A 20,653-nucleotide genomic window follows, 5' to 3' on the forward strand; every position below is an offset into this window, starting at 1 on the left:
TTTGTGCACCTGGATTCATACGTCACGGTATGAACCCAGTATTGGGTTGTCCAATCAATTATGTGGTATTTCTAACAGGTTGAAGCCCTACACTTAGCTCTAGTCTACGGATTCATATGCAGTCTTACGCACAAACGAGGGTGGTACATTTCTACACAAACCGGTCGAGTGTTGTCAAAGGTGAATCAAAATCTTCCTTTATCTCCGAATACAAATGGAAGCTACGAAATGTTTTATTTGATATCGCGATAACTGTGGTTCCTAAAGTCCTTAAACCTCAGTTTTGAATAGATCAAAATAAAAAAGGGCACTTTTTGGAACCACTAACATTCAGTGCAGTTTGCCCTTGTATAATTAATTCTTATGTGGAAATTATCCTGAGACCCTCCGTCAACCACTCAAACCAGCTTACGGGTCGATAAGCCTTTACAATTAAGGGATAGTCTAATCACGCCATACAGTATTCGTGACACACTGATAACGTAACACAGTCCTGTCGTGTCAAGGTCCATTGCCCCTTTTATGCAGGGTAGCTCTGCGCAACTTCTCCCTGACATTTCGTAACTTACACAGAAGCTTGATAGCCAGCTCATTAAATCTGATTGGTATATTGAAAGTTCTGGTGTGTGACAATTTTCCTTTTTGAATACCCCCGTTTTCAACTCACATTGCCTTTTATGCATATGCACGCACATTGAGTGGGCGGTTACCGACAGAATGAGTAGATTTCAGTCTGAGAAAGATCATCTGTTGACTTCTAGAGATGACGAGGGTGATCAAGTGGACAGCGAGTGGACAGGCAGTCGGCTCCGGGCCAGCAAGCGATGGATAACGGTGGAACCAGTGCTTATGGTCGCTTTTGCTGCCGTTGGTGTGCACCTTATGATAAGTGTGGAATATCTGCAGAGTTTAGTCGCCCGAGATCGCGCCGCGAACGGGAGCCATCTCAATCAATCCTGCACCAGCAATGCCTCTGATCCGGCCTACCAGTTACAGCAGGAGATACAGTCAGAGACGTCGCTCTGGGCGATGTACCTCCAGCTGTGTGCCTTCGGGTTGGCAGCACTTACCACGCCCGTCATAAGCGCCTGGAGCGACAACTACGGACGGAAGATTCCGCTATTCGTCTGCTGCGCCGGCATTCTCGCTAACTGCGCGGTGTACCTCGCAGCAACGTCCCTGGACCTGCCTCGCTACGTACTCTTTGTCGGGGAGGTTCTGCAAGGCCTGACGGGCAACATGGTTCTGATCTCCCCTCTTTCGTTAGCCTACATTGCCGACATCACCAGGGAGAAACAGCGCACGCTTCGCTTTGTGGTGATCACCGGCACTACGGTGTTGGGTGTGGCTTGTGCGCAGTTTGGCGTTGGGTACGCCGTAGACTCCTTCGGCTTCGCACCAGTCTACGCAGCACTTTGTGTTGCACTCGGAGTTGTGTTGCTGTACATTGCAGTACCAACTTGCCTGCTTGAGACACGACAAGCTGACAGGAACAAAGGTAAGTGCCGAATGAGTGTAGGCTGTCTAGACAGGCTGGAAGTGTCGGCATACCCGTCCACATAATTCAGTATCATTATTTTTGCGTTAAATACATCAATCTTTTTATTGCACGCTTCAGCAAATTTCTGTGAACGTTATGTTGACCATTCAGAAAATTGTTTGGAAAAAACAAACAAACAAACAAACAAACAAACAAACAAACAAACAAACAAACAAACAAACAAACAAACAAACAAACAAACGTGCTCTTTTCGACCATCAGAAACAACCGCTGAGCAGTTTGGCCACGCCTTTGGGGGGATTGCGAGTTTGTTCAGCGTCAAGGAAGACAAGAGACACATCCGTCTCATCTTGCTGTCTGCTATAAACTTCACTGGTAATTTCCTGTTCCAGGTATGGTTTTTTTCACCAGGAGCGTGTTCGATTACTTCCCGCGCCTACTCGCTTAAGCGCCATGTAGGGTTATAAATTGACGTCATATGATAGTTTTCAACCGTGTTATAAACAATAAGTTGGAATAACCCCTCGTTTATGTCATTAAATCAGCACAACGTGGCGTTTTCTGTGTGCCTTTTTTCAGTCTCAGCCTGGGCTCTTAGCAAAAATTTATCGAAATTGGTCAATGAGAGCAGCAGACAAATCTTGGCAAAAAGTGACTTCATAAGACGGACTCGACTTTCCCGACAGGAATGCACAGTTCCGGCGAGAAAGTTGATCGGTCCAAGCAAGCGACTCGCAGTGCACGGTGAAAAAAGTTGTCAGAATGGAACACAAACTTTGACGAAGTACGCTAGCCTATAACCGTGGACAATACTACCCCAAAAATCACTGAAACACACAACCAAACAACCAAACTGGTGAAACAGATAAAAGAAAAGGAAAGCAATCTAGCTTTCCAAGTAGGCAGTAGGCCCTAAAGACAAGTCCCAACGTAACGTCAACCCGTTTGTGTCACCTGGTTTTGCCGGTTGTCGACGATAATACAAACATGTTTCACTTAAAAACAGGATTTATCAAACAAACATCAGCGAATACCGCTATCGAATAGCCAGTGGAAGGACAATTACGTCTTTTCAGAAAGACAATTTTTTTATAATGGTGCAGGAAAAGAAATCATAATTCCCAGTCAGTGTTTTTCCAAGGATGGATTTGCACCGGGGACCACCAAGCTTGCCATCCTCCTATTTGTGGAAATAGTTGTTCGCAGTACCCGCTGCTACATCTGACTCCACCAGCCAACTGACACCGGCAAGCTCAGTGGTCGAGTGGTTAAGCCGTCTGCCCTAGTAAGCAGGAGTTCGTGGGTTCGAGTCCCACCCGAGTACACTTGTGGTTTTCTCACAGGCCCTCGGGGCAAACACAGTATAGAGTGTCGTAATACGCGCCGGGCAGGGCAAGAATCCGACATTAGTCAGTGTTTGGTTGTCGATCCTCCGGGTCGCCGCAATGCCCGTGGCCAACAGCCTCGAGTTGCAAAATCTCGATCGACGATCTATGATGTGCCCCTACGGCATCAACAATAGAGTTCTTAGAAAATAGAGGAATCGCCCATCAAGATGGCTGACTGATAAATAAGGCCAATTGAGCTATCTGGCAACCAGGAGAGAAAGCATTAATGATGAAACTTCGGGCTCGCACGCAGCTGAGACGCGCGCGTTACACTGATGCCCCAATATGGTTTTGTGACTCGTCAATGCACGCGCGCTTGTGAGTGTACTGCCGTGGCAGTTATACTGCCGCCTGAGATTCAAACACATCGTGATTCATTAGTACCAGGGGAAACAATTTCAAGTCGGGGGAATCCATGCACTCTTATGCAAATTATGTCCGATGACGCCCCTGGATTCACCGATTTGACTTACATTGACTCATGCCCGACCATCATAATTAAGCGCATGTCATTGAGGTGGTCAATGTTTCGCCTTTGAATGCAATTTCATTTAGAAAATGGGGCAATTAGGAAAACCTGCTTTTTGCCGTTTGATTTAAAAGGACTTCAGGGTATAATATTCGATTTTGTCACTAACCAAAGAAAGTATTTTAAAAATGTTGTATATATATTCTATTTTACTCTGACAGGGAGCATCGGCATTAGCAATCCTGTATGTAATGGCAGCACCGATATGCTGGTCAGCGGTGACCGTGGGAACCTACACTGCAGTATCCTTGACATCAATGTGCTTTGGTAAAGTTTCGTAAGGAGAAGAAGACTTTTAAGAAATTGAAACCGAATTTTCACCTCAAGATCCAAAGATGTGGGATGGTACAGCCACAGCGATGGGTGTATGATCGAGTTTTTAATTACATGAGGACTTTGAGGGATATAACAGAAATGAAACTGTTCACAATCGAGACCACTTAGAATGATCTCGCTGTACGCATCACGCTACAGGTTGTGCTTGTAGCAACGGGCCTTTCTATTTCCTGTTGCTTTCCTTTTGTTTGATGTGAGACTTTTTTTCGAAGAGGTCCCATAGAATTTGTGCGCGATATTCCACTCAGAGACCTTCCCCCAATTTTGGACCTTCCCTTAATCGGGGGACTTTACCCAATCGGGGACCTTAAACCAATCTGGAATCCCATTTACCTCTGTCGTTCGATTCAGTGCCTCTAAAAACAAACTCATTGCGCCAAAGGATGTGTTCTTAACAATGGACATTTCATTATACCAATGGATATTTGGTGGAAATTATTTTTTGCTTTCTTTTTGACCATAAAATTAAAGAAGCACAATGAATTTAAAGAGGCGCAATAGTGCTGCAATCCAGGGCTTTCCTGTAGATCATTGATCCGTTGCTTTACGTGACCCATTTTGCACGTGGTAGCACTTAGCCTTTGGAACATTTCCATTTATTTCCAGGAACCTTGGTTGGAGGAGCAACCCTCCCTCGTTGCTTCAAAGAGGAGTTTGTCCTGTACATTTGCTGCGCCAGTTACCTGTCTTACAACCTCATCACAGGATTGGTAACTTCGACTGAACTTCTCTTTGTTGGTAAGGAATATGAAGAGAATCGGATAATGGAAGCCCACAGACGAATAGATTTCTCGTGGAACTGGTCCCATGTTGAAGCTTCGCATCTCTCGATGCTGTACCAGATGAATTAACATTGAAATATGCAACGTTATGAATACTGTATGGACCACTGCTGGTATCGTCTTAATTGGTGACCGAAATGAGGACAAATCACAGCAATGGCATCGTGCTGGCGCGCAGGTGGTATTGATACTCGCACGGCGAACCCTTCTTGACCAATGATCCCCAAGCGCGACCAAGAGAGGGCCCAATTTCCCTACCAACGGAGGCTCCATTGCTGGTAACTGCACTTCGCTGGTTCGCGAAAGACTATGAAATGCATACGTTGCAGTGGCTCATCAACTGCAACAAAAGTGAATATTCCTTGCCAACGTGGCTCTTTTCAACCGATGAGGGTGTGCTTCTGCTCAAGGCGGGTAGTGTGTTTTGGCCTGCCAGTATGCTTATGCCCGTAAATAAAAGAACGCGCGCGTCAGTGTCGTGCCAATCCATCTGCTTGGATTAGTCTACGCCGGCATGTACGTCTCACTATTGGAGCATTTGATTGTTGTTTGAATGTTGAAAACCGCTTTTAGTATTGGTGATTCACTTTCTCAAACATTGGCTATTAACTATCCAGTGCCACAAGGGTCAGTGGTAGGGCCCCAGTGGTTCACCATCTACATTTTGCCCATCCGACATATCATTGAGCGTGTTCATATCCAGTATCACTTTTATGCTAATGACATGCAATTTTACGTGCCTTTTAAACCTGTGCAGTATGCCATTGATGGCAATCGTGCTCGCAAAGAGGCATGTATAGGTGACATTTGCCAATGGATGAAAGTGAATTGAAATGATGAAAAAAACAGAATTCATGCTTGTCGTGTAACAACAACTCGGTAACCATGGTTAACCATATCACCGTAGAAGAGTTCGTAGCCTAGGAATTGTTATGAATTCTGCCTTGACTTTTAAATCACACGCTTCCTACATTTCACAGTCAATCACGAACAACCTCAGTAGCCTCAGTAAAATTCGTTTCGAAACAAGCAACGGAACGACTGATACACGCTTTCGTTACCTCGCGCTTGGACATGTACAACTCTCTTCTCTTAGGCATTCACCAACATCTGCTGACTCAGCTACAGCGTAAATAAAATCGTGCTGCACGCCTCATTACACGAACCAAACACTTCTAATTCTCACACATAACTGCCATTCTCCCCATCACTGGCTTCTCATCAAATATAGAATCTTCTCTGAGTTCTTTCAAAACGGCACTCAAGGGATACTTTTATAACCTTGCTTACAGTGCTAGCTGGTAACAAATCTATTTTTCCCATAAGTAACTGCAACAATGTATTTTTACTTTTGTAGCGCCATGATAGCCTATGTCTCAGATGGATTTGTGAGCTTTATAAATGCTCGTTATCAGTATTGATAATTCGTGTGAAATAGCCAATGGTCAAATAATCTTAGTCTCACTTATTGTTAAGCAAAATATCTAATACTTAAAATATATGCTTCACAAACAGGCGCTGTTACGGGCTGCCTTCGTTATCTCCAATTGATAGTATTGACCGCCATCGTTTCAAAGACAGTAACTGCGCGTGAACAAGGTAAGAAAGTAAAGCATCACCCACAGATTTCATTTGAGAGGTCACATTATTACATTCCGCGTACCTGTTGATTTTTCTCTTTTAAAAACTGCTGCTGCCGATCAAGCAGGGTGCTTGAATGTCCAGTCGTTTTAAGCCAAATAGAGAAATCACAGTGATTGACCGGAGGCTTTAATTTGATGGCACATATTACTCCTCGTAGTTAAAACTGCTCTTACAAATGTACACCTTGCAGGTGTGGCTTTGGGCATCGTGACCGTTATAGGAAATGTTTCTCTGTTTGCGGCACCGTTGGTATGTAATGCCACGTTCGCCGCCACCGTGGAGTTCTTCCCTGGACTGACCTTCGTAGCTATGGCCGGTGCTAGCGTCTTACCTGTGCCACTCATCATGTAAGTCCTTTTATCGAGCAGAATTTGGAGGTGATTTGGTTTTTCTCTGTAAGGAGCAAACGTGCTCTTTTGGACGCTCTGGAGCAGTGGCGTATCCAGCGGAGGGGGGGGGGCAACTCCCCCGACGGATTTTTAATTTTTCTTTACAAATTATTGTTCATAGATGTTTAGGAAAGAAAGTAATCGGTATATTTATTTATCATATTTTAGCACCAAAACTCTAAGAAAACAACACCAGTTGTTTTTTTCTCCTCCCACATTGTGTTGAATGATCCCAAAGCCGCATTGGCTTTTGAATTTGCCTCCCCCCCAGCAAAAGCCGCTTCCATGGAGGCGGTAGAATGCTCCAGTTTTAGTTAACCAAAAAAAGCGCCATCGAGCACAACAGCTAGACTTGTACAAGCAGTGGTCTCCATATGGCAGGTCTTTCGATAAGCGCGACATGAGTGACACATACGGTCGACTCGGGCATATGTGGACGTTCGACAGCTCCTGGACCATTGGGATTGTACGTAATAAAGCTGATATTGGACACATTCTATCTGCCAAAGTGCATCTATACAATTTCTTTCCTATTTTGATCGACGGGGCCAGTGTAGCCAACCATACATGGGAAAAAGACTGTCCAAACTCTTAATCTGAACTCGCTCTGTTTATTTCTCCGCTTCCACTCGAGGCCATAGCCACTGTCATAAGGTGTAGTGCTATCTAACAATGGGTAACGGTTGTGCGGTTTACTGTAACAAACCAAAGTGAGTAATGAATAACAATACCCTCTGTGAAGCGATCCAATAAAGTTTGATTCTATACCCAAATATTCACCCAAATTTATACCTTTAACCTCGCCAAATGTGCCAAATTTATTTGAAGTAATTGCAGAATACCCTCCCACTCTAAAAAAAAAAAAAAGAAAAAAAAAGAATCCCTGGAATGACTAGTTACGCGGGTACGAGGTGAAAATCCCTTGAGAAAAGCGTGACACTTTGACTTGTACCTGGCTATGAGGCTGATCATGCGGGATGGCGGCATATTCTACAATTGAGCCCAATGTAGACCTAATATATACCGATTGTGTAGGGAAAATTACACCTGTTTCTAGAATTCAACGTTAACCTCTTTCCACAATGACATGTAAGTACAGGTATAACACGTGCAACCCTTGACCTAAATCTTTTGAATGAAGAAATGGGGGACCCTATGCAAACTATGATAATAACAAGTCTGGCAGGTAGACGTTACGGCCAGTTTTGGGTGCTTTATCCTACCTTAGGATTCTGCAATGCATGACGCCCACGTTGAGAAAGACGTCAATCGGTCAGGATTCAGACAAGAAGTCCTCGTCTTATGGAGGTATTGAGGAGTCAATCAGTGCGCTCACGCAAGCAACGGAAGACGATAATTCCATCACAGCGGAGGCGATAGAGGCGGAAGAAGCCGGCCAAAGTACTATATAGGAGATGCATAACAGACATCGACGGTTCAAACATTCATCCAAGCTAGGGCAGATTCGGAACTAAACTCTCGTGATTGTTGGGGGGGGTCAAGAGTTTTATTCATGTAACCTTTTATAATCTTTGAGGGATGGAATGTCTCATTATGTAATTTTTTTGCTTCTTTCTGGGGGGGTGAGAGTCGGCATGGTCCCCGTTTGGCCCACCCCCAGATCCGCCCTTGTATTTACGCTACTCAAATCAAATACTTTATTTACTGAACACTGATGGATCAATGGTGCAATGTGTTTATTTCCATTACTCCTATGAAATCATTAGGTGAACGTATGTTCAATTTAGTTTGCTAACAAATCCACTGACATAAAATTATATCCTTTCAAATTTGCTATTTGCCATTTAGACAGGATATCCTCCAATTCTTTTGCTATTTAATATCAACTTACCCAACGATATTAACACGTACATTTAGTAAGGAGATTTCATGCTATGTTTGCATGTAATGATGTCACAGTTGTATCGATTAACTCTTACAGAGAAATGCGAAAGAAATATCCTCTGATTCTAATTTGATTTCAATTTCATCGATGGCTAAATGATTCGCGTACCGTACTGGCTTTGTTATTTGTTGAGTATTACAAGGTCTCATTATTGATATTGTCGTGTTTGGATGACAAGTGGGCTCTGTGAAGAACATTACAAAAGACGCTTTTTAATTTGAGTTATACAAACTCTTATACCTTAGGTTAGAGCAACTACTTGACAGCCCTGTTGTGGAATTGTAGGCGCTTGGCATTTTAACTGGGGTCTACGAGTAGCTAGGGACACGAACGTCTTATTTAGAACAAGTTTGGGATTGCAATGCTCTTGTATCGACTGAAGCTACCGGCAGCCATCTTACCTTGCCGATATACCAAGGCGTTCGTTTTCTATTGTTACCACGGACGAATCGGTGACAATGATATGAGCAATACCTAAGATGGCCGCCGGTGGCCACCGCCGGATGGAGGCTTCAGTGCCTTATGCTAGCTGATTAAAAGCCAAAAAAGCCTCCGATTTCTGGTCAGGAGCTGCCTCCAAAAGTGGTGCGGCGAGGCAGATTTTTTACCCTCACTCTTTTTTTGGAAATAATGTAGGTATAACGCACGATGTCCCTCATGACAGCATGTGCATGTAACGGCGGTCACTACCAACACTAAAATAGACTGGCCCAGCACTTTTTACTGTTCAAAAGCATTTTCGGCTTGTACATATGCACAGGAAAAGAGACCGGCTCGTTTGTCTTGTTCCCAGATGTAAATATAGAATACAGAAAAGACGTCATCTGAAAAAGAGTGCCTGACCGTCACGCCATACACAACCTTTTCTGGTGACGACATTGAAAAATTGTCCTTTTAAAGTATGCTATCAGTAATTTATAAAACTTTTTGAAACAAATTTTTAAACAGTGTCACAAAGGTTCATTAAAAAAAACCCCAAAACAAGAAACAACAACAAAGAAAAACAAGAAACAAACAAAAAAACAAAGCTGACCGTGGGCGCAGTATTGAGACTACTGATGTGTCGAGTACTCTACCGACACTCGGCTTTATAGGTCTCGTGACTTGTCTTGTCTGTGAGCAAAGAGCCGATCGCGGCGTAATTTGGAATGAAACGTCGGTAATTAGACCCAGGAACGACCTTGTTATAGTTATTTCTTAGTTTCAGGTAGTATTATGGACTGAATTTTGTCAAACTTTTTCTTGCTGTGGTGCAAGTTTACCCTTTCCTACCACTTGACCAAGAAATCCAACTCTTTCTGTTCCTATTACATTTACTTGGTTTTGCAGTAAAGTGTGCCTTACGCAGCGTCTCAAGGTGTTTCTCCCAAGTTGGAATACGAACAAGAATATCGTCTACGAAGCTTTTTGCTCGTTCATGCAGTAATGATTGCCTAATTCGGGTGAATGTTGCCCGTGCGTTCACAAGGCGAAAAGGCATGACTTTGAAATGATAGTTGGGGAGGCGGCAAGCGGGTACAGTTTGAACCTTGGCCTATAAATAAGAAAAAAGTCTCATGAATATGCATTTAAGCATAATGATATGATCATGCTGATATGAATAGGAATGAGGTGTAGAGTGAAAAACATAATATAAGATGACCCAGGGACGAATAGGAACAAGGCAACGGTCAGAAAGTCTGATACATTCCGACCTTTTGTATGGGTGAATAGGAATAGGTTAGAAATATGGTACAGGTTGACCTTTCCTTTGAAATTATTGCATATCATGATGAAAATGATGATAAAGATAGACGAGGAGTCATATTGCATGAGTCATATTGACTGGCCCACCGTACGTGCATGGTACCGGGTAATAGGGGTCAATCTTTATAGGACAAAGGGCTGTACGCGGCGCTGTGCGGTGGCTAGTGTGTACCTCGGAGTGAGCTCATGATACAGCCCGAAAGTAGAATTTGCCAATAGCCTTTTGTCAAGTCGAACTTCGAAAAATACTGGTCTTATCTTATCTTTATCTTGACACGGTAAAGGTTTTGCATCAAAAAAGTAACCTTGTTCATCTTCCTGAAATCGACACAAAGTTCGTTCCGATTCGTTCCGTCCCTTTTCTTCACAAGCCCAATATGAGATGCATATGGAGAAGTCGAGAATTCGATTATGCCCATTTTCAGAATGTCCTGTACTTCTCTGGTTACGGTTTCTCTGAGAGCATACGGTAATATATAGGGTTTACATCGGACAGGGTCTGAAGCACCTAGTGTGATTTTGTGTTGACCGAGATAGGTTTCAACAGGCAAGTCGGTCATAACGTCACGATGATTACTTAGAATTTGCTTCACGCTGTTTGATTTGTTGTGGCTCTAAATAATACCGATTTTGACATCTGCAACGTTTGCTGAGACGTTACTAAGATAGTAACGTGATGGTGTCTGCATTGTCAGTCGTTAAGCGTTCGATACCAAGCTCTGCGTCATATGAGGGATTTTCGCCTTCGATGATTGACACGCCAGCGCATTCCAGTAGACTTCCAATTGTCTTGGGTTCAATTGGATCTGTTTGTCTCATTTTCAGATTACGTGATGTATTGCTTGAGCAAGTTAGGATGAAACGGTTTTGGCTTGCTGTTCAAGTCAACGAGCTTCCGTCTAGGTCTTTTGTCTGCGCGTCTCCGCGTATTCTGAAGGAGTGAGGGCCTAGACCAAGCTCTACACTCAACGCAGAAGCGAGGGTAGTACATTTCTACAGAAGTCGGTTGCACGTTGTCAAAGGTTGATCTCAGGTTGTCTTTAGTCTCCTAATTCAAAGGGACGTTAATCACTGTTTTATTTGATTTCGAGATAACGATGAATCCCAAAGTCCGTAAATCTCGGTTTTGAATTGTAAACATTGACCTACGTAAAGAACAGGGTGCTTTTGGATCCATTGAAATTCACTGTTGTCGGCCCTTGTGTAATTTTATCTCTTAATGTGAGTTATTCTGAGACTCTCTTCGATGATCCACACCAGCTAACAGGTCGATAGGTCTTCATATTTATAGCACAGTCCAATCACGCCATTGAGTATTAACGGCACAATGATAACGAAACGTTGCCCTCTCTGGCCTGGGTCCATTGTCCCTTTTGCCCAGTATAGCTCTGTACAACTTCTCGATCTGTGACATTTCGTAACGTACATAGAAGCTTGATAGCCAGCTCATTAAATCTGATTGGTATATTGAAAGTTCTGGTGTGTGACAATTTTCCTTTTTGAATACTCCTGTTTTCAACTCACATTGCCTTTTATGCATATGCACGCACATTGAGTGGGCGGTTACAGACGGGATGAGTAGATTTCAGTCTGAGAAAGATCATCTGTTGACTTCTAGAGATGACGAGGGTGAGGTGGACAGCGAGTGGACAGGCAGTCGGCTCCGGGCCAGCAAGCGATGGATAACGGTGGAACCAGCGCTTATGGTCGCTTTGGCAGCCGTTGGTGTGCACCTTATGATAAGTGTGGAATATCTGCAGACTTTAGTCGCCCGAGATCGCGCCGCGAACGGGAGCCATCTCAATCAATCCTGCACCAGCAATGCCTCTGATCCGGCCTACCAGTTACAGCAGGAGATACAGTCAGAGACGTCGCTCTGGGCGATGTACCTCCAGCTGTGTGCCTTCGGGTTGGCAGCACTTACCACGCCCGTCATAAGCGCCTGGAGCGACAACTACGGACGGAAGATTCCACTATTCGTCTGCTGCGCCGGCATTCTCGCTAACTGCGCGGTGTACCTTGCAGCAACGTCCCTGGACCTGCCTCGCTACGTACTCTTTGTCGGGGAAGTTCTGCAAGGCCTGACGGGCAACATGGTTCTGATCTCCCCTCTTTCGTTAGCCTACATTGCCGACATCACCAGGGAGAAACAGCGCACGCTTCGTTTTGTGGTGACCCTCGGCACTGCTATTTTGGTTGGGGCTTGTGCGCAGTTTGGCGTTGGGTACGCCGTAGACTCCTTCGGCTTCGCACCAGTCTACGCAGCACTTTGTGTTGCACTCGGAGTTGTGTTGCTGTACATTGCAGTACCAACTTGCCTGCTTGAGACAAGACAAGCTGACAGGAACAAAGGTAAGTGCCGAATGAGTGTAGACAGGCTGGAAGTGTCTAGGATATTTGTCCAAAAAATTAAGCATTACTTTTGCGTTAAATAAGCCTGTCAATCTTTCTCTTGCACACTTTAGCAAAATCCTATGAACGTTATGTTGACCATTCAGAAAATGTTTGAAAAGAATCTTACTTGCTTTTTTGACCATCAGAAAAAATTGCTGGGCAGTTTGGCCACACCTTTGCGCGGATAGCACAATTGTTCGGTGTGACGGAGGACAAGCGACACATCCGTCTCATCTTGCTGTCTGCTATAAACTTCATTGGTAATTTCATGTTCCAGGTAGGCCTATGGACTGTAGTCCGCTTGAGCGCGTTCGATTACTTCCCCGCGTCTACTCGCTTAAGCGCAGCTGCGTTCGATATGACACTCATGTATTTCTGGCCTGGCCCAAGTAACCCACCCACTGAGCCCGTTAGTTGGGTATTAAAGTATCCCACAATGCAGAGCTAAAACATGGTGAATCGGGTTGAGCGATGCGAAGGAAAGTCCAAGCTGTGGTGACTAATTTATAGAAAACATCAACAGGCCAATCTCATTGCTCAAGTTAAACGAATTACCGATATGTGAAATTTAGGCTAAATGTAAATGTGAAAAGTGGCCTTTATTTTCAGTATCCAAATTCGTACTGTAAATTTAAATCTGCATGATGTTTTGACCCAGCTGGAAACCTAAAGTAACTTGAGATAGTTTGAACAGGAACGAGTTAGCGTTGAAGACTAAACGAATACCCGTTCCAGGTGATGATTTGTAACGTGCCCCCCCAATTCATTTCTTCACTTGAACCTACAAGGAGGCTGACTACTAAAGTAATCACAGGTTTAAGCTTCATTTTGGGATAACTATTTTTCATATGGATATCAAAAGCGACAGAATTTCTCATCCCACGGAGGACAAGGATGACGATCTTTAATCTGCCCCTCAGGCATGGACTTCGTTTCCATACATGTAAAGTTCCAAGAAAATAGAGAGCTTGTCCCTCAAGATGGCTGACTAATGAATAAGGCTAATTGAGGTATCTCGTGACCAGAACAGAAATTGTTAATGCGTGCGCAGCTGGGACGCACGCGTTGAGGCGCCTTTCCATATGCGCGTCAACACGCGCACAAAGCGTCTCCGGGTGTGTTATGGTAATGGAGTCGATTTTTGTGTCCGCTTAAGACGTGAATAGCATGAACGCATCGGGTACACAATCCTATCAAAAAAACGTTTACGTGTGGAAAGGCGCCTTTACACTTAGATAAACCAGTGCGGTTTTATGACTCGCCAATGCCAGCGCGCTTGTGAGCGCCGGTTATAGTGTCCCCTGAGATTCAAACACATCGTGGTTCAGTCAGTACTAGGGGAAAGGATTTGAAGAGAGGAAAACTTTCCCATTTTATGCAAATTTAATTACATTGACTATTGCCCGACATTTAAGCGCATGTCACTGAGACAATATTTTGCCTTTGAATGCAACTTCGTTTACAAAGGAGACAATTAGGAAAAGCCACATGCCTTCTTGTGATTTTTTTTGGGGGGGGGTTGGTTCGATTTAAAAGAACTAAAGGGCATAATATTCGATTTTGTCATTAACCAAAAAAATAATTTTTAAATTTTGTACATATATTCTATTTTGCTCTGACAGGGAGCATCGGCATTAGCAATCCTGTTGGTAATGGCAGCACCGATATGCTGGTCAGCGGTGACTGTGGGAGCCTACAATGCAGTATCCTTGGCAGCAAATTGCTTTGGTAAATTGTTCGTAGAGAAGAAGGCTGTTCAGAACTTGAAACCGAATTTTCACCTCAAGATCCAAAGATGTGGGATGGTACAGCTACAGCGATGGGTGTATGATCGAGTTTTTAATTACATGAGGACTTTGAGGGATATAACAGAAATGAAACTGTTCACAATCGAGAATATTTAATTTAAAAACATCTCGCTGTACGCATCACGCTAAAAGGTTGCGCCTGTAGCAATTAACGGGCCTATCTTTAGCCTGTTGCTGTCTTTTTTTTTGGAACTGCGACTTTTTTTCGAAGAGCTCCCGTATAATTTGTGCACGATTTTCCACTTGAAGACCGTTACCCTATCTTGAACCTTCACCCAATCGAGAGACTTTACCCAATCGGGGGCTTTAACCCAATCTGGAATTCCATTTACCTCTATCCTTAATTCAGTGTCTCTTATTGAACGTAAAAACAAACTCATTACGCCAAAGGATGTGTTCTTAGTAATAGACATTTCATTTTACCAATGGACATTTGGCGGAAAGTATTTTTGCTTTCTTTTTTGATCCTTAATTAAATTGAAAGAAGCACAATAGTTCTGCAATTCCAGGCTCTCCTGTAGGTCATTTGTTCATTGTTGAACATTACCCATTTTTCTTATATAGTAGCACTTAGCCTTTAGAACATTTCCGTTTGTTGTCAGGAATCTTGATCGGAGGAGCAACTCTCCCTCGTTGCTTCAAAGAGGAATTTGTCCTGTACATTTGCTGCGCCAGTTACTTGTCTTACAACCTCATCACAGGATTGGTAACTTCGACTGAACTTCTCTTTGTTGGTAAGGAATATAAAGAAGAATCAATTTTATAATGTAGGCCCACAGACGAATAGATTTCTCGTGGAACAGGTTCCATGTTGAAGCTTCGCATCTCTCAATGCTGTATCAGATGCATTAACTTTGAAATGCGACGTTATGAACACTGTATAGACCACTGCTGGTATCGTCTTAACGGGTAACCTAAAATGGGGACAAATTACAGCAATGGCATCGCCTGCAGGTTGTATTGATAGGCCTACGCGAACATTGAACCCTTCTTGACCAATGATCCCCAAGTGCGACTAAGAGAGGGCCCAATTTCCCTAGCAACGTAGGCTCCTTTTGACTGGTTCCCCACACTTCCCTGGTTCACGAAAGACAGTGAAATGCAGACGTTGCGGTGGCTGAGTAATAGCAACAAAAGTGATTTGTCAAATGGCTCTTTTCAACCGATGGAGGGGGTGCTTCTGCTCAAGGCGGGTTGCGTGTTTTGGCCTGCCAAAATGCTTCACGTATGTTCATGCCCCTCAACTTAGTTTGTGAGCATGACTAGGACAGGTGGATCCCAAAAGTAAATCGATCAACATCGAGCTCAGATAGAGTTGTTTGACCCTCATTTCCACCCTAATTAGCATTTAACTTGAGAAAATTCACTTTCACCCACTGGCTGATCTCACCTCAACATGCCTCCATGTGAGCGAGATATCATCAACCACGTACTACACAGGTTTAAAAGGCAGGTATAATTGCATATCGTCAGCATAAAAGTGATGGGCGAAATGTAAATGGTGAACCATTGGGGCCCTAACACTGACCCTTGTGGCACTGAATAATTAATAATCGCTGTTTCAGAAAGTGAATCACTAATGCCTTGTTTCCAACATTCAACCAATTTAACAACATTCAACTGATCCAATACTGAAGCGTACCTACCGGCATAGACTAATCCCAGCAGACGGACTGACACAGCACTGACGCGCGCGTTCTTTTATTTGACAGGCATAAGCCACGTAAGTTTGGTGCCCATAGACTGTTTGTCTGCATTTAGTTCGTGTATTCGTACATGCGCAATACGTGTAGTAACATATGGTCGTCGACCTGTGAAGTGTTACTCTAGCAGACGACGCACATCGGTGGTGACCCACGTGAGGGATTTGTCCTGCCGTTTCCCTTGAAGACCTCGTGTGTGAATAAATTGCCAAACGGGAACTATCAAATAAATGGTGATTTTTAATAGGCTCTGGTAAGACAGATCTCCAGAAAATAATCAAGGAAGTGGAAAATGTCAATATTGCGACAAAGGATAATTATGAAAAAAAATATCGCTTTATTACCTACCTTTGTGTCTAATTTTCACAATCTTGCCGGGTTTGCCTTCAAATAACTTAGATGCCACATGAAAGACTAGTAACTGTTATGGTAAAAAAATTATTACTTCTGGGCAGAAAGCCTTTTGTGAGCTTCACTTAGTTTTTCATTGGACCCATTTTCGTCATTATTCGTGTTTTTCACCTTACTTAGTGCCCAAGTTTCATACTTTTATCAAATTTCCCTCAGGTCATCGGTTATACTGTCTGGAAGACTGGTGAATCGTTTGTATCCATCATTTCATGTCAAGATCGAGAGCCATTTGTGCTAACTGCGGTTCGTTTTCCATGCGGATTCAAATTTCCGCACTGAGTCCGATACATCATATGAGATGTCCGGATTTTCGGCATGGCATACACTTACACGCACACAAGTGTGTACTTGCCAGCAACTCGGGACTCCCTATTGTTCCTCTTTTGTTTGTACTTTAACTTTTCTAGAAGGCCATCAATATGTTTTGTACACAGTTGTCAATCGGGGACCTTATTGTCCTCTATTGTTCAGGTTCCCCAGTTAAATGCAGAAACAAACTCACCCACACCTGGATACGAGTGAGTTTCGGAACGAGCTTTTGCTGCATTGCACTAATACGTTACAACGACGTCAAATTGTCCGAATAAAAGGCACCTCAAAAAAATTTCTATTCTCATTCATACGGTTTCCTTCTTGCGTGATACTTTCTCATTAGAGCGTTCAAAACATTCCTCACTATTCACAAGTAGAGAAATGTCCGGGAAAACCCGTCAAAAGTGAAAAAAATCCCCTCTAAAATGTTGGCTTTACTTCCAACTTCTGACTCAGTTACTTTGGTGGTACGTGAGAGACGGGCGAACTAAAGTTTGGCAGAAAATGGGTTTTTAACGTGTGTAAGGTAGCAAAGGGGACTTTGAGTTTGTTAAATCATAGGAGACTCTGAAATCGTCCCTTCTAGAAGAGTTCGAAACCTCAGAATCGTTTTGGATTCTGCCTTGACTTTTAAATCACACACTTCCTGCATTTCACAGTTGATCACGAACAACCTCAGAAACCTCAGTAAAATTCGCAAACACCTTTCGAAACAAGCAACGGAACAACTGATACGTGCTGTCGTTACCTCGCGCTTGGACATGTGCAACTCTCTTCTCTTAGGCGTTCCATTAAGAACTACTGACTTAACTACGGGGCAAGCAAAATTGTGCTGCACGCCTCTTTACCCGAAACCAAACACTTCTCACACATAACTACCACCCTTCAGCATCTCCATTGGCTTCCCATCAAACATAGAATCATCTCTCAGTTCTTTCAAAACGGCACTCAAGAGATATTTTTATATTACGGCACAAGCTTAAAACAAATCTATTTTTTCCAGTACCTAACTGCAATAATTTTCTTTTACATTTTCTCAGGTGGATTTCTGCACTTTATAAATGCTCATTATTACAATTCGTGTGGAATAGTCAATTGTCAAATAATCTTTGTCTCTCCAGTTGTTAAGCAAAATAAATTATACCCAAAATATATGCTTCACTAACAGGTGCTGTTACGGGCTGCCTTCGTTCTCTCCTAATGACAGTACTGACCGCCATCGTTTCAAAGACAGTGACTGCGGGTGAACAAGGTAAGAAAGTAAAGCATGACCCACATATTTCATTTGAGAGGTCACATTATAACATTCCGCGTACCTGCTCATTTTCTCTTTTAAAACTGCTGCTGTCGATCAAGCAGGGTGCTTGAATGTCCAGTCGTTTTAAGCCAAATAGAGAAATCACAGTGATTGACCGGAGGCTTTAATTTGATGGCACATATTGCTCCTCGTAGTCAAAACTGCTCTTACAAATGTACACCTTGCAGGTGTGGCTTTGGGCATCGTGACCGTTTTAGGACTTATTTCCCTTTTCGTGGCACCGTTGGTATGTAATGCAACGTTCGCCGCCACCGTGGAGTTCTTCCCTGGACTGACCTTCCTAGCTATGGCCGGTGCTAGCGTCTTACCTGTGCCACTCATTGTGTAAGTCCCTTTTTATCGAGCTTAATTTGGAGGTGATTTGGTTTTTCTCTGTAAGAAGCAAACGTGCGCTTTCGGAAGTCTTGGCCAAAATGCTTGACCACACCTAGACATGTATCCGGTTCGTAAATGTGACGTACGTCACTTCAGTTTAAACCACTCCCATCGCACATGCACTGCACATAGAGTTACATGTATTGATCGCCATTTACATGGAACCGTGGAACCGGAAGTTAACTCGCTACTTCAGCGATCGTACAACGGGAGCCTGCAAATCCTTGTGCGTCTGCCTTTGTGACGAAGTCACTTACGAACCGGATTGGTCCCCGTGGCAGGATTGTCGATACGCTTGACATGTGTGATTCAAACGGTAGACTTTGGCATATGTGGACGCTCAACAGCTTCCGTTGGATTGTACGTAATATCAAGCTGATATCAAACATAATTATGTTAAGTGACAGTGCGCAAGGATATCATTTTTCTCTCTTCGACCACTTTCTGTGGTTATTGTTATTTCAACCTTAGGATACTGCAATGCATGACACCCCTGTCGGGAAAGGATTCAATTGGTCAGGATACAGATAAGAAGTCCGCGTCTTATGGAGGAGTTGACGAGTCAACGACTGCGCACACGCAAGCGACGGAAGACGATAACTCCATCACAGCGGAGGCGATAGAGGCGGAGGAAGCCGGCTCAAATATAGCCGATTCGTAAATGGCATCGGCGGTTAAACATTCATGGCGGGGGGGGGGGAAGGTGCATCAGGTTTTCATGTAATCTTTAATTTCCTGTCTTGAAAGATGAAGCTGCATTAGGGGTGGTTTTACACGATTTTGAAAGATATAGAAAAGCTTGCCTTTCTCAATTTAGATGTAGGCCTAATTCTTAAAATGTTCGCCTCGCTACCAGCTCTTTGTTGGAGAGGTTCTGCAAGGCCTGACAGGCAATGCGGTTCTGATCTCCACTCTTTAATTTGCCTACATCATTGCCGATATCACCAGGGAGAAACAGCACATGCTTCGCTTTGTGGTATTCGCCAGTACTTTGATGTTGGGTTTGGCTTGAATTGTGTGCTGTTAATTGCCATTGGGTACGCTATAGATTCCTAACCTTGTGGGATTATAACGTACTGTAAAGTTTAGTCACCTCTTCATTGCAATTCTGAGTTTTAAGTCGTGCTGATTCTTATAAACATACTTGTACAATGGATGTAATAATTATTCCCTTCAGTTTCGACCCCATGCCAATTGATTTAATCAACCAATCAATCAACAGTCATATTTCATGTATTAACTCCTAAGATTAAAACCCATTGTAGAATTTACAACTTAATAATGACACCAGATTTTATTAACACACTGTAAGACAGTTTCAACATGATGAAACCGTTTGAGAACCCAGTTGGAAAACTTGGTACCGTCTGTCTTTCTTTCGCCGGTGAAGGTGCACTTTAGCTCTGGGCGGACTGTATGCGCGTTTCCGCGTATTTCCAACGGAATGGAGCCCTAGATTCTAGTCTATAGATTCAGACACAGGCTTACGCACAAGTGCGGGTAGTACATTTCTACACAAAACGGTCGTGCGTTGTGAAAGGTTGATCTCAAGTCGTCCATTATCTCTCAATTCAAGCGGACCTTACACACTCTTTATCTGATATCAACATAACTATGCAAGTCCGAAAATTTCGGTTTTGGACGGTGAACATTGATTGCAATAAAGAATTGGGTACTTTTGGACTCATTAAAATTCAGTGTCGGTCCCAGTATAACTATATCTCCTCTGTAAATAATGTTGAGACCCTCTTCAATCATCGAGGCCAGCTTATGGATAGACAGGTCTTTATAATTCTAGGGTAGTCCAATCACGCCATGAGGTATATTAACACAATGCCAACGAAACATAGTCCTCTCCTGCCAAGGTCCATCGTTCCTTTTGCCCAGTATGGCTTTGTAAAACTTCCCTGTGACATTTCCTGAGGATAAACTCACCACCAGACGCCTGATACCCAGCTCAGTAAATCTGATGTGGTCTGATTAAAGTTCTTGTGCGTTTACAGTCGGTAATAAAGCTTATACCACTCTGTTCACGGCAGTTTTTCTTTTTCGACTACTCCCAATTTCAACCCACATTGCTCTTTATTCATATGCACGCACATTGACTGAGT

General features: G+C 43.4%; 1 protein-coding gene across 2 annotated transcripts; it reads left to right on the plus strand.

The window, feature by feature from the left end:
• Positions 1-496: 496 nt before the first annotated feature.
• Positions 497-20,633, plus strand: LOC110981213 (lysosomal proton-coupled steroid conjugate and bile acid symporter SLC46A3-like). 2 transcript variants are annotated; one of them, XM_022238578.2, is made up of 7 exons: positions 497-1,498; positions 1,763-1,893; positions 3,580-3,685; positions 4,361-4,492; positions 6,052-6,135; positions 6,371-6,527; positions 7,798-10,649. In XM_022238578.2, exons 1-7 carry the CDS (start codon positions 718-720, stop codon positions 7,979-7,981), a joined length of 1,575 nt encoding a protein of 524 aa, XP_022094270.2. In that variant the 5' UTR covers positions 497-717; the 3' UTR covers positions 7,982-10,649. The 2 variants fall into 2 exon arrangements, with proteins under 2 accessions (XP_022094270.2, XP_086987283.1); XM_087131157.1 differs by lacking the exons at positions 6,052-6,135; positions 6,371-6,527; positions 7,798-10,649 and adding exons at positions 18,018-18,101; positions 18,335-18,491; positions 19,014-20,633 and having other exon boundaries at positions 534-1,498.
• Positions 20,634-20,653: the final 20 nt, after the last annotated feature.

Source organism: Acanthaster planci, linkage group LG21 (assembly GCF_054643075.1).
Source record: "Acanthaster planci isolate LZ-2023a linkage group LG21, COTS_SCS, whole genome shotgun sequence".
In the NCBI taxonomy this organism is placed as follows: Eukaryota; Metazoa; Echinodermata; class Asteroidea; order Valvatida; family Acanthasteridae; genus Acanthaster; species Acanthaster planci.